The 13,909-nt window shown below is 49.7% G+C and overlaps 3 protein-coding genes across 3 annotated transcripts; 1 reads left to right on the forward strand and 2 right to left on the reverse strand.

Moving 5' to 3' along the window:
• Positions 1 to 419: 419 nt before the first annotated feature.
• On the reverse strand, positions 420 to 3,641 carry TGAM01_v201589 (hypothetical protein; the record flags this gene model as incomplete). Its single annotated transcript, XM_018809389.1, has 2 exons — positions 420 to 1,582; positions 1,685 to 3,641. The coding sequence occupies 2 exons, from the start codon at positions 3,639 to 3,641 to the stop codon at positions 420 to 422; spliced, it is 3,120 nt and encodes a 1,039-aa protein (XP_018657368.1).
• A 948-nt stretch (positions 3,642 to 4,589) lies between these two features.
• On the forward strand, positions 4,590 to 5,073 carry TGAM01_v201590 (hypothetical protein; the record flags this gene model as incomplete). Its single annotated transcript, XM_018809390.1, has 3 exons — positions 4,590 to 4,684; positions 4,790 to 4,881; positions 4,949 to 5,073. 3 exons carry the CDS (start codon positions 4,590 to 4,592, stop codon positions 5,071 to 5,073), a joined length of 312 nt encoding a protein of 103 aa, XP_018657369.1.
• An 817-nt stretch (positions 5,074 to 5,890) lies between these two features.
• On the reverse strand, positions 5,891 to 7,336 carry TGAM01_v201591 (hypothetical protein; the record flags this gene model as incomplete). The annotated part of the gene is made up of 5 exons (XM_018809391.1): positions 5,891 to 6,564; positions 6,635 to 6,682; positions 6,775 to 6,870; positions 6,930 to 7,010; positions 7,102 to 7,336. The coding sequence occupies 5 exons, from the start codon at positions 7,334 to 7,336 to the stop codon at positions 5,891 to 5,893; spliced, it is 1,134 nt and encodes a 377-aa protein (XP_018657370.1).
• Positions 7,337 to 13,909: the final 6,573 nt, after the last annotated feature.

Here is a 13,909-nt window from a genome sequence, read left to right on the forward strand (position 1 = left end):
ATTCAAGTTTCCTGTGGCCGCTTCCTTCCAACCTAACACGCCCAAAAAAATACTACTCATTAAAAGGAAAAAGAAAAAGAAAAAGAAAAAGAAAAGGGTGAAAGAGGGTAGTCTAGTGCCGATCCATATTGATGATGCACCAACGATTCCCTTTGACTCATCTCCATATCGTGATTTTTTATCCATGTATGCTTACTATGAGACAATCGATCGATGGACCAACATACGATACGGAAAAAAGAGAGGTCGAAAAGTACCAAAACAAGCTAAGATGTGTCAACGCCATTGCAACAATCATGCTGCCAACCATTTCGTGGTCCTTCTGGAACACGTCCTCTAAGGTGTCTCTTTTCTAAAAACAAAGCGAGAAGACCAGACTATTAGCCCAGCAGTGGCTAAAATGGGCTGCGCTGTCCGTCCTACGGGGGCGTCATTTGCTCTTCCATCATCTTGCGCACTTCCTGCTCGAGATTCTTGCTCGCCTCCGCGGCGGATTCTTCAATCACGCCTGTAACCTTGTTTGCCAACTCAATTTTCTTCTGGCAGGCCTTGTAAATAAGCTCCTCAATAGTGTGTGTTGCGATGAGCCGGATCACCTCGACGTCTCGCTTCTGTCCAAGACGGTGTGCGCGGTTCTCTGCCTGGATATCGTCTTGAGGATTGTCCGACTGGTCAAAGATGATAACCTTGTTGGCGGACGTTAGGTTGATGCCGGTACCACCCGCACCAGTGGTCAGTAAAAATACGGGGATGCTAGAGTCTTGATTGAATTCATCAATCAGTGTCTGTCGCTCACCCACATTAGTGCTGCCCGCGAGCACGCGGTGATCAATGTCTTGATGCGCAAGCACTTCTTGTAAAATCTCAATGATTCGTGAAAATTTGCTAAAGACCAGGACGCGGTCGCCATTCTTCTGGTATTGTTCAATCAGCTCCATGAGCTTTCTTATCTTTCCACTTTCGAGTCTTGTTGTAGGCGCAATATCGAATTGCTTTAGCAAGCGGGGATAGTCGCGACACCAAAGATGAAGCTCAAAATCTGACGAGTTTTTCAGCTCCTGAATAAGATGTTTGATATCAGGTTGATGGAGTTCAGACTGATCGACCCGATCCATTAATATCTTGGCCATCTCCGTAACCTTTTTGTCTGTGAAATGGCGGCGGAAGAGCAGAGGATGCAAAGCTGCTTTCCGCAGCTGTATCCAGACGTTATTCTGATCGTTTTGTCGGCCGCGGGATTCCCTTGCGCCTCGTTGGGATGGCTCCATCTTGAATAGTTCTTCGTATTCATCGTATACTCCCTTTTGCGCTTCGGGCATGTCGCAGTGGACGACGGTACAGATCTTGCGAGGCATATCAGACAATACCTGATCTTTGCGACGTTGTAGGATAAAAGGTTCGAGAATTGTCCTCGCGCGCTTGACCCGTTCACTATACAGGAAAGCGCCATTGGTAACATCGCGAATCGTGACTTTTTGACTAAAGATGTATCTGATTTGGTTCATATAACCATCAAAGAGTCTGGGGTTGATGAAATTGAGAAGCGCGGTCATCTCCAGCAGGTTATTCTGAACGGGAGTGCCTATGTTATCATATCATGTCAGCAAACTCCTGTTGATCCCCCCCTCCTTATTTTAGATAAGATATGCCAAGCATCATTATGCTTGCCATTATTATCACTTACCCGTAAGGAGCATCTTCCAAGCAGACGGGATTCTACGAAGATCCTTGTAAGTTTTGGTCTCCGGGTTCTTCATCTTGTGTCCTTCATCAAATATGGAAGCGTTGAGGTCGAATGACTGCATAGCTCCAATATCCTCTTCGGAGTTAATCTGCGAGTATGTCGCCAGGACAACATGATAGGCTTCAGGTTCTTGCTCGACCGCGTAGGCAATCTCCATTCGCTCCGTTTGAGACCCTCGATATCCTATTACGGATAACTCTGGCGCAAATTTCTTAAATTCGCCAAGCCAGTTGTTGTATGTGCTGGGAGGCACTACAATCAAGTTTGGCCACGGTCGTCTTCCTTGAGGACTACTCTCGTACTCCTCAACAAGGTGACACATGAATGAGATCACCTGGCAGGTCTTGCCGAGACCCATCTCGTCGGCTAGGATACAGCCAATGTCGTTGTTGTAGAGGACCGACATCCAGTTTAAGCCGTAAACCTGAAAGGGTCGCATAACACAGTGGCCATCCATCATCTGTGGCTGACTAGGAATTGGCGGTTTTGAAAGTTTGGTAGTACTCAAGCTGGTCGGTGTCGGAGGGGCGTCGTCTTCAAAGGGAGTCGATCGTGCGCTGCGTTTGTTTCGACCAAACATGTTGATGTCCCACGTCTCTAACACGCCTTTGATTGCCTGGCCCTTGACCTCGCATTTCGTCACGACCTGATCAATGGCTGTCACTGCGTCCGTGAAAATCTGGATGGCATCCACAACTGTCTCTCCGATACTTATTCGAGCAGATTTACGAGCACCTGGCTTCTTGTTGACACTGACTTTCCTGGCCTGCGTCAGGTCGTAGAAGGGTCGCTTAGCGATGATTGGTTTGAGCAAGTCCTCTTTCATGCCCGTGATGGCGGCTAGCTCTTGGGAGGTACTTTCATTGATACAGACAAGCACCTTGTCATCAATTTCCCCTGAAGCCTCTGGCGATTCCTCTGCTTGATACGTGTCCTCTCTCCCGTCGTCCACCAAGTCTATAATCAGCGGGTCGTCGCTTGAAGCCTGTGCCGGTACTTCTTCTATCTCTGGCTCAGGTGCTGGTGATGTAGATGCTCGTCTCTTAAGGCCTTTCATGAGTCGGCGTCTCGGTGGCGGAGGCTGTGGCCTAGGAGGGCTTGACGGGAGTGAGGCGACTGAAGCGACTGAAGGCGAGGGAGACCGCGACGGGGCCCTGGACAGAGAAAGCATTTGTCCCTTGGATACCAATCGCCGAGTGCTAGATGGTGTTGACTTTGCAGGCCTTGCGTTTGCAGGCTTGGGCGCGGGTTGCGAGGTTCGGGCCTGAGCCGAGCGCGGCACATTGCGTTCTAGCCACGCAATCGCATCGTCCAGATCGTTGCCGCAACTCCTAAGTGCCTCTCTAACCTTGTGCGACGGGAATCTGTCTCCAAAAACGTCGAATATCTGCCGCAGCCGCTTGGTCATCTCTTGCTCGTCAATCGGCTTGTATGCAAAGGCTGCAATCTGGGTTTTGAACGTCGTCGGACGGATGTCCCCTCGCGGAGGGGTAATGTCGTCTTCATCGTCGGAAATGAGATTGATCGGCTCTGGAGTCGGTCTCCTCGCGGGAGCGGCCTGTGTCTGGGGGGGCGGGCGAAATACTGTACCAGCCGGTGCCAGGCGGGAGCCCAATCGCGTCTGCTGCAGCTTCGCTTGGAACGGTGACGAGGCGGGCACTTCGACGACGCTCGCTGCCGGGGACGAAGATCGCACCATGGCGAGTCCTGGGCGACTGAGCACCTGAGTCGGTTGAGTGGTATCGCCGTCTTTGAGAAAGACGGATGGCGAGCACGGAATCGTGTCTCCCGCAAGTTCATCCATGTCGTCGTGTGGTCGTCCCTGTCTGAGAGAAGGCGTTCGAGGCACAATGCCCAATTGTGAAATCGGCGGCAGTGGAGACGAGCTGCGTGCCATGATAAGAGCAAGAGGAGAAGAGAGGAGAAGTAAAGTCGTCAGGGAAACGAGGTGCGGAGAGGGGGCGCTTAATAAAAAGCAGAGGAGCAAATTAATGAGGAAAAAGGCAACGGAAAGTGACAGCTCTTGGTTGTAAAAGTGAGAAGGAAAAAAAAAAAAAAAAAAAAAAAAGCTCCTGTCTCTCCGCTGGCGATCTAATGCAAAGCCGAAATGAAAGTGAGACGGAATTGAGGAACAACAAAGCAAAAACAGGAATCTAAGTCTAATGAATCCAAAAAAAAAAAAAGAAAAAGAAAAAAGAGAAAGAGTAAACCAAAAAAAGTTTAAAATCCCCAAGAGCCCCCGCTTGCCAATATATTTCGGATCACAGGTGACGTAGATAAGGTATAGATAGATCGTGTCCCGAATTATAGAAGAGGTGAATCCGCAGCGGGTGCTGGGGAGGAGCAGCCGCAGCAGCAAAGAATTGTGGCCCTTTTTGGCCTTTGAAATAAATTTTCGTGACGATCCGGAGACGCGCCGTAGTGAGAAACCAGAGTCGCGAAGTCACGTGACCACTTTATGCTCGATCTGGGGGTGGCTGAAAGATAGAGTAAAGTTACCTAGAGAGAGCTTAGGAGGACAACATCGCCTCTTTTAGGTAAAAGCAGTCGACGACAGATTCGAAGCTCTCGACAAGGAGAATAAAGAAGAACAAGAAACAAAGACAAGGCTCAAGACAGACAAGACCCCGGAAACAGACGAGAAGCAACGAATTGGCCTCGACCCCCGTTTCATTTCACACTTCCTAGCGTCCGTAGCTGGGACCCTCTTGTGGCGAGAGCTCCATCAAGCTCATCTCATCCAGCACTAAACTTCATTCTCACTCTCATCCTACCTCAGCGCTGTCAACCCACGCAAAGAAAGGTTTCAGCCATCATCCCCCTTTTTGTCTCGACATCACCAACAATGGCTACTCGCCGCATTGTCAACTCGGAAAAGACAATCCTGGAAAAGGATGACACCGCCGAGGAAAAGTCCAACATCAGCCCCGCTGTCCCCAAGTGAGCTCACTCTCTTAAATCTCACTGCCTCTTTTCACTCTTTCTATATCCAATTAGCCGTGACAGTCTTATTTCAAGTGCAAACATCTAATTACTCTTCACTAGCGATGTCATTTTCAAGCTCCTCGGCTTCTCAGCCGCCATGATTATCGTCCCTATCGGCTCATACTTTGCAACCGTCCACACAGTCTTTAACGGTAAGATGCTGCCCACGCATGCCATCCATACATGCAAATTAGCCAGACTTAGCTGATTGCTTTGTAGGAAATTCATCGATGGCCGGTGGTATGGCTGCTGTTCTGGCCAATGTAGTGCTCATTTCATACATCATTGTAGCAATGAAGGAGGATCAAACAGAATCCAAACCTGAGAGCAAAAAGACACAGTAAATAGCAATGTACAGCAACGCCATGATTGTTTTATTATCACATTTTTCTAAAGTAAGAAGCAGAAGCAGAAGCAGCAGCGGCTTGTTTCCAATTAGACAGGAAAAGGGAAAGAGGAAATAAGAAAAAAGATAGGCAATATCATAAGCAAGAAAGATAAAACATCGCCTATTCATTATGTTTATAAAAGCCTGTCGCCACCCACAGGCTAGTCTTTGTAATCTCTCTTTCAGGCGACCACGTCTATATGCCACAATGAGCTTGGTAGTTGATTGTGGATGAAATGACTCAGCATCATTGCCATGAACAGATCCGTGCTCTTGTCCGGATCTAAAGCAGATTATTATTCTCCGCCAGAGCCAACGGCAGGGATTTATAGACACCACAAACGCCACATACAAAGCTTATCCGAGTATGTACCCATCCCTTTCCACAATGTCATGTGCTAAACGCTCCTAATATAGAGCTTCAAACAAATAGGTTTCCCAACGGATCATAAGAAGACGAACAAGCAAAAGAAAAAAAATGACGACATCCGCCCGCCCGTATACGTCTCTCCCCCTGGCTCCTCAATGGGGGCGTTATTATAAGCAACACTCTTGATGAAATACATGGAATCTTTCTGCCCCCCCTCCCTTCTCCTCGGAAAATAATAAGAAAGAACCCAATCGTGAAAAACGTAAAGAAGCATGAAGCTTTTCCCATGCGCAAAATGAGGGAATGTAGTAGAACGAGTCAGGCCAAGGAAAATGTACAAAGGAAAATGCGAAGGAATGTTGAAACGGGTATTGGGGTATTGACTTTTTCTTTCCAGAAGACTTTAGGCATTTTTGCTGAATCGGCGGGAAAACCAGCTCTTTCGCTTGTCTCCTCCCGACGGTGTCGTGGAAACCTGCCTCTTAAGCGTTGAAACCTGCTTTCTTGGTATGGTCGGGATGGGATTTTGGTAGCTCGCGTTTGGAGGTGTCGGTAGACCATGGCCCTTTGCAGGAGGCGACAAGTTCACCGTCAGGGCCGGAGTCTTGTAAGACTCGGACTGGTTGAAGTTGATATCGAACTTGTTCGCGCGCTCATCCGCGTGCTTAGCTGGAGAGGCCCGATGGATGGAGCTGTTATCGCTGCTAGTAGGATCGGTCTGATAGCCCGCAGGATCGGAATTGCCGCTGGCGGCTGCAGATGTCACGGTCTCGTATGAGCGATCTTTGTGAGGTAAAGGATAGACGTTTTGCTCTCGACCGTAGGGTCGAAGGTGAGAATCGGAGGGCATCTTTGGTGCGCGCTCGCGCGATGGCCGTCCATGGCCCCCCTGGTTTCGGTTGTAGCCGCTGGGGCCTGCGCTCGTGGTATAATAGCCTCCATTGTTGTTGCTATAGTTTTGGATGTCATTATAACTGTTCCTCCCTGAAGCTGGACCGGGCGCTTCATACTGGCTACCGTGGAAAGAGGCCGCACGACTGCCATAGTAGCTATCTTGGGGAAATCGTGGTTGGGTTGCTGAAGCAGGGTGTTAGAACAACCGGAGAGAAAAAAAAACCTAAAATAACGACTACTGCGGCAAACTTACGTTTATAGTAGCTGTTTCGACGGCTAAAGTTTGCTGAAGGGTCTGTGTCTAAAAATAGGCAAGAATATTAGCTCCAATACGTCTTTCGATATAAAAGCTTCTTAAAGATGAAAACTTGCCTGAGCGATACATGGACCTACGCGCATAATCGCCTTCAATCGCCGCTTCGAAGCTTCGGATGGTATCGAGAGGACGCTCCCAGCGGTTGCGAGTCGGGTTGGATAAATCAGGGTCGGCTGAAAGAAAGCAGATGTCAGCAACAGCTACCATTGAGGTCTGTTTGAAAAACACGTACCAATTACGTTCCCGTATGTATCTTTGTGTTGAATGGAGCGCAGCGGAGAGAGTGATGTGGCTGCCATCACAGCTTCGACAGCTATTTCACCTCATATCAGTATATACGCGCGAAAACAAGGGACTGGGCGAGCAGATGGCCCAGACGCGAAATCGAAAGAAGAGCAACGTACAAGGCTCCGCTTCGTTCATGGCCAACGTGGGATCGGCCTTGCTGTGGAGGCGTCTAGAATCCTTTTCAGCGTGCGTTTCGTGCAGGTCGATCTTGTTGGTGACGCTGTTCTTGCGACCTTTGTCGGAGAGGAAGCTGAAGCGATGCGAATTGGACCGCGGCTGTTGCTCCGACTGGGAAGCGGCCTGCTGAGTAGGCGTTGGGAGAGGGCGCTCCGTGTTTGCGGGAGTCGCCATGGTGAATCTGGGACCGGAGCTTCTTTATCTTAAGCTGGACGAGATAGCTGGGGCTCTGTGACGGCGGTGCCCAGGGCACTCGGCACGGTCGTGGGGATCGAGCGATCAGTGCGGGTCGCAAAGATGTGGATGGTAATCTTGCTGTACTAAGAGGAGTCCTCTCGTCGTACAGTCGTACTAGTAATAGCAGGAGTAATTAATGTTACGGGGGGGACCTGGCCCAAGCACAAACGGGGCGGGCACGGCTCGACGGCAACGCGAGTCGAAACAATGCGAGAGGGAGAGTGAGCGTGAGCGTGAGAGGCGCGAGCAGCGGCGGCGCAGAGTCCAAAAAGAAGCGAAAACACGCAGACACAATTCCTCAGAAAAGAATGTCGTGATGGTGTTGAACAAGCTCTGGCGGGGACTGGGGAGAGAAAAGAGGTTGGCGGCACAGAGGCTTGGGGGCAAGGCGGACGATGTTTTCGGAGCCTTTGGCTATCAGGAAGTGGAACTGGACAGCCTGTAAGAAGCTGTCGCCCAGCGGCTTGTGGTGCTAGAGCTGCGTGGCAGTGGGTGACGATAGACAGGCAGCGTCTTAGTGCGAGCAGCTAGCAGAGGGACAGGCCGGGGGGGCGTGTGCGCAGTGCTGCAGTCTAGAGTAGAAGAGTAGAGGGCTCCGTGCGACCTCGAGTTGCAGTGCTGGTATGGCTGGTATGGCTGGTATGGCGCCGTACTTGTACATACATCCAGGGCCAAGGACCAGTTCCCGCTGGAGGCTGGGCCTGTGACAGGGCTCAGAGCGCGGTGACGTTTGGACAAGAAAGCACGAGCTCTCAGCCAAACGGTTTGGCGGTGCAGGGCTGTTTGTGCCAGGGGGCAGAGGATAAGGACGAGGACGAGGCGGAAAGGGGGAGAAGGAAGAAACGGGGAGGAGGAGGTGAACCGGAGGGAAAAGAAAATAGTAGAAGGCGAGGTGGCGAGCCCGATGATGCTGCTGCTGCTGCTGCTTGTCGCTCTGATGCAAACGACGATGAAGATCGACCTATGAGCTGTAGCGTGTCGTTGCAAACAAACAAGCAAGCTCGTGTGGCTGAGCTAAGCTTAAGCTGAATGGGTGCCACAGCTTGCTCTCGTTTTGCCTCTTGCTTTCTATCTCCTGTCTTTTTGTTTTCGATTTTCGAATTGGAGGCTAATTTTTCTCCAATTTCTTCTTCTTCTTTTGCCTTGAGCTTCTCCCTCTATCTCGTTTATGCTTCGATTCCCACTTGTCCAAGAGCGAGCGAATTAAACGTGCGCGGAAGGTCTTGTCCTTCTGCCCTGCCGCTTACGCCTTGGTGTTACAGCCGCCAAAACGTGAACGTTGCTCCCAGAACGGGGTGTGGCCAGTGAAAAGTGTGGCTGGTGTCGTCCTAGTAACATCAATCGGCCGTGAGCTGACGTCAATTGTTCTTTGTTCCTCCGTTAGGCTTCTTCTGTCCCGGGCTGTTTGAGCTTTAACAGCGTACTAGCCCAGGGGGTTTGGTTGGTCTGGATGGCGGCGCCTAGAAGTAGAAACAGCCGAGCGATGCAGCTTGGAAGAGGGAAAAAAAAAAAAAAAAAAAAAAAGGACCAGCGCAAGCCTTGAAGAGTGGCCTAGCTTGTTTTTTTCTTGGGCTCCCTTTGCGGCAGATGCGACAACCACGCGATGCGCTGAACAGGCCGAGACACTGCACACCACTACGGCGCTACAGCAGGTGCGAAACTAGGATGGACCTCGCAGCTGGCCTCTTAGCTGGCGATACGAAGCTCCTGGAACTGGTCTGCCGGCCGGCCCCCTGCTGCGCTCCACTGACGGCTTTCTGGACGAGCGACGATGACACAACCGCGCACTGGCTCAAACCGCATGCGGTTGTGTTTTTTGAATAGTTAATATAAACAAGTGGAGAGTGCAGGGTGTGCGCTGCGAATGTGTGTGTCTTGGCGCCACTTAGGGCGAGGAATCGAGATGCGCGGCTGCGACGAGACAGAAGAGTATAGAGGAAAAAAAAAAGATGGGAAAAAAAAAGATGGATGCAAGAAGACGGAGGAAGATAAGAATGGATATGTGCGAATGGTGCAAGCGAATCCAATGCAAATGCGTGCTATCGGCCGATTGCTACCCCCAGTCAATACGGGTCGTAAAGATAGTACTTGAACAATTCAGACAAGGTGAGAGAGAAAAGAACAAGGGTGAGAGGAAACTACAGTGTTATAAGAGCAGCTGTTGTCACTACAATGCAAAGAGTTTCGATGCTGGGTAGGATCGGGCAGATCAAAACGAGAAGATGGAGGATGAGGATGCACCGTATTGCTGGCTGAATACGAGGTTGGCGGCAAAAGCAGAGAAAAAGGGCTACGGGGTCCGCTATATGATACGTACCTCGAAGCACAGCATCTGAGATGTGGATGCCGCAAATAGACGCAGCAATATTCGGGCTCTAGATGCGCCCTCGCTGAGAGACAAAACAACAAGCGAGCGCCGCTACGAACGCCATGCTATCCACAGCGTGGCGTGGCCAAGACAGATGATGGCTGTCTGTCTGGCCGTGAAACTTGCGATCAACAGGTGCGACGAGCTGGAGGGCCCAAGCTTGAGCTGCGTGAGTCGCAATCTTTCTTGGCATCGCATTATCTCTGCCGCACATTTGTCTCTTAGCATCTTTTTTTTTTAATTGCCAATATTGTTGCGCCAGACATCGACAACTTAGAGAGCAGCAGCAGCAGCAGAACGAGAACGGACGTCAACCAATGAATATGGTTTCGACCGTTTCAACATGTCTTTCTGGGCTTATACATTGTATACGCCGCGGTGATATCCGCAGCTCCGCCTCAGCCACAGTGATTTACCAGGTACCTGCCGTTGACGCCTTGGACTTGCCCAGTCTGGCCAGTTTACGGAGTTTTATGGAGTGCCGAATATGTACAGGTACCAGGGCCAGCTCGCAAGCTCGAGCTGTTTTTTTTTTTCGAACTCGGCCAATTCCCTTTGGCCCTGGCCCTGGGCCTTGACGGCGCCACCGCGACTGTGGCTTTTGGCTGTCTCTGCTTGCACTCATACAGAAATATGTAGGTATATTGGCGGAGAAAAGACTGAAGCTGCCGCATGTGATTCTACAGGCTGCACAAGGAGAACAGCACTTAGTGTTCATACAGATACGATATGCCACAGCACAGGCTGCCGCGCGGTGTCTTCAATGGGTTGATCCTTTGTCTTTCAAAACCGCAATCGTCGACAAACCTGGCTGGGAAGTGCCGGGATAGGCAGCTGGGGCGGGGATCTGATGGGCCTGGAGCCAAACTCTAATGCAAGAGCTATTGATCTCCGCGATATGCCACCGAGCCATCGACATCTGCCATCTTTACTCTTTTTCGCCTTTTTCGTCTTTTCGTCTTCTTCGTCTTTCCTAGACTTTTGCGGCTGGCCAATGGCTTGACCCCGCGTCTTTGCTTTCTGTCTCTCCATTACGCGCTCAGCCGGATACATCAAGATGGCAATTTAAACTTAAATCGCCTGTGGCACAGGCTCGCGCGTTGATCCAAGACAACGGCTGTGGACAGGCGGTGGCGGTTTCGACGCAATGGCAAGACGGCTCCAATGCCATGACGAGGCCAGACATGCATGTGTGTAAGTACATACAGGCACTGGATGCAGTGCTACGAATACATGTACTTTGTCCCAGCTGCATGCTGCCGCAGGCTGTGTGTGACTTGCGGCAATATCCCCGTGCCGAGCAGCCAAGGTTGCTTACTGGCCTCTCGCTGCCTGTACAAGTACGTGTACGGCATGCGATGAATGTGTGTATCGCATGTACCTTATGTTCCTGGACAAGCGTCGGAGCCGGGCTTCGTGTTCTGGAGTTGCGCACACCCTCTTTGCGTTTCCCGCAACCTTGCAAGCGACCTCTAGCCTGCTCTGCCAGACCGCATGGGGTAAACATTGATAAATATCGTATCTTACATACTTTTCCTCCATCCATAATGGCAATGGAGGCCAAATTGGTGCGTGTCTAGCACCAGATCGTCTTCTTGGCGAATCAACGCATTGCCAGTACGGGCTGCATCTGCCTAGTCCTGGTTCTACTTCCGTCGTCCCGTTTTTCGCAATTCCACTGAAGCAAGAATTGCCCGAGTGGGAAGCCCATCGGCCATCGTCTGCTGATGTGAAAAAATCAAGGAATATTACAAGAACAGGAACAATCAAAATAATCAAAATAGATAAGACAATTCATGCGCGCGAAACTAATACCAAGCATGCCGACGCTGATTCGACCGTTGGGTCTGAAACTAACCGGGGCCTAATCCCAATCCCTTTTCTTGTGCTATCGATTTTTTTTTCCATTGACGTATTTACACCTCATCGTGCTGCAAGACTAACCGGGGTGAGCTGTTCCGTTCAGGGGCATCTGGTGCTGCTCTTTTGCTTTGGCGTATCGATCTTCTGCTGCCTCCCCTCCAACAGACAATCGAATTGACTGCCAGCAGAGATGATTTGCCAGCTCTTTTTCTTCCCCGGCATAATGCAATTGTCATGTTTACGACATGCTGCATTTCCTTCCGAAGCCCAACGGCACCAGCATCGACAATAGGCGACCAGCTCCGAGTGTAAGGGAGGCCTTGTGACTACACACACAGTATTTACATGGCAATGTCTCGATCCCTTTTTCATGCCCGAGACAAGAGGGTAGCGTCGATCATTCCGTGAGACTCGTATCATACAGTATTGTAAAAAGCAGCTCGTACTCGCAGCAGTAGAATCCAAGAGCAAAGCTCATCTGTTGGTCGGTTTATGGGCTGCCTCGGAAGAGCTAACGTCCTCCTCCATCCTCTTCTGTTTCTTTGTTTCTGGAGAATCCTGGCAATTGGTGCGCCATGGGTGGCTACTAGCATACAAAGCCGTGGGACTAACACGCCCAGGCACTTGGAGTTGATGCTATTCTTGATTCGCCTGGAATGCGGTTTACCGGTTCTTCGGTATTCTGCCTTTCGAGCCACCTCTTTACGTGGCGGAATGCTTTCTTACGGCGCGCCCTGATGTTCCTGATTACCTGATTGATTTCTTGCTTTCTGTTTCGTGCAAAAGAATTTTAAGGTATAACGGTAAGATTATGGGGCTTTCTCTATAGCAATAAGCTCTTGCTCTAATGGCCAATACCATTGACAAAACACCACAGTTGACAATCAAAAATACAGTTGCCACGAAAGTACGATAAGAGCTAAGAATAGCTAAGAATACGACCCCAGGAAAACAAACTATAAAAAAACAAGGCCGTAGACACTTCGTACAAGGAGTGTGATTTGCATCGACGCATACGCCACACAACAGCTCCTATTCCGAGCCTCCCGGGCATTTTGACCTAGCTGTGTTGCTTCTGCCAGGTATCTTCGGCATATGAGAAAAGAGTGGCATGCATTTACCAGGTAGTGTAGCATTTAGGCAGATTGTGGTAGGTATTTTGGAGGAGAGGGGGGAAGAAAAGGAAGGGAAATTTGCAGGGATCACGTCTGCTTTTTCCCTTGTCCAATCCGCAGGCGTCGTTTAGAGACGTGGGATGGCGTGGCTTGCAGATGCGGCGTGACCTTTGGGCGACGAGGGGGCTGGTTAATGGCGCTTTTCCTGTGGCTGGTTTGTTTGATTGTGCGTGTTTTTGATAGATGAGCTTATCATTCTTTTTTTTTTTTTTTTTTGGTTTGATGCGGTATTACCTGCGTGTAGATAGGAAGGCCGTTTTATGATATTGATGAGATATGGTATTGGCTGGTATGATTGTGATTTGTACCACAGCTGAGGTATACTGGGTATGAGGAATGGTTCGCACTGGCATCAAGCACTGTAAGTGAGGGAGGTTTGTGTACATGTACATGTATCGACTTCAATGTCTTCTCATTACGCGTCAAATGCATTCCTTTCGCTTGATAAGGTGTTGTGCACACACCCCTTGCCGCTGTAAGATTAGAATCAGATGGGTGGTTGGTGAATTGGCCACTCGCCATAGGATTGGCTGGGCATCTAATATACCGTAAGTCTGCGAGTACCATGTTGAGGCGGCAGTTTTTGGCCAAAACGCACAAGTCAACAGAATGAATCTGGCAATGACTCGAGTAAGTCGTAAATGTAGATTTCACAATTGACAGTTGATGATTGCCCTATGAGTGGGACTATGGTTGAGTACGCGTATCTCCATACTTTCTCCCAGTTTCTGGCATTTTGCTATATGATATCTGTGCTTGACTTTGCGATGTATAAGATATGCGCTGATGTGACGAAGAAGGTATATACTATCGCTTGAGACAATGAAACAGCCTTTAATAAGAATCGTCTTTTATACAACTATCTCTCTACCGCTCCAAGTAACAGCTCAGCTTTAGCCTACTAGGTAATATTTGACAATGCCCTTAGTATATATATATACCTGCTCTTTGTTCAATTTCACACTAATTGGTAATGAACGTTCTGACTATCTGATTAGCATACCTGGATACTGGTTGGCAAACCATGTGCCTCCCATATCGCTATTCTCTTCAAAGAGGCGAATGTCAGCGATTCCATACCACCGCTTGATAGTGCGTCCCAGA

The sequence above is a fragment of the Trichoderma gamsii genome, assembly GCF_001481775.2.
Source record: "Trichoderma gamsii strain T6085 chromosome Unknown Scaffold_4.2, whole genome shotgun sequence".
Taxonomy (NCBI): domain Eukaryota; kingdom Fungi; phylum Ascomycota; class Sordariomycetes; order Hypocreales; family Hypocreaceae; genus Trichoderma; species Trichoderma gamsii.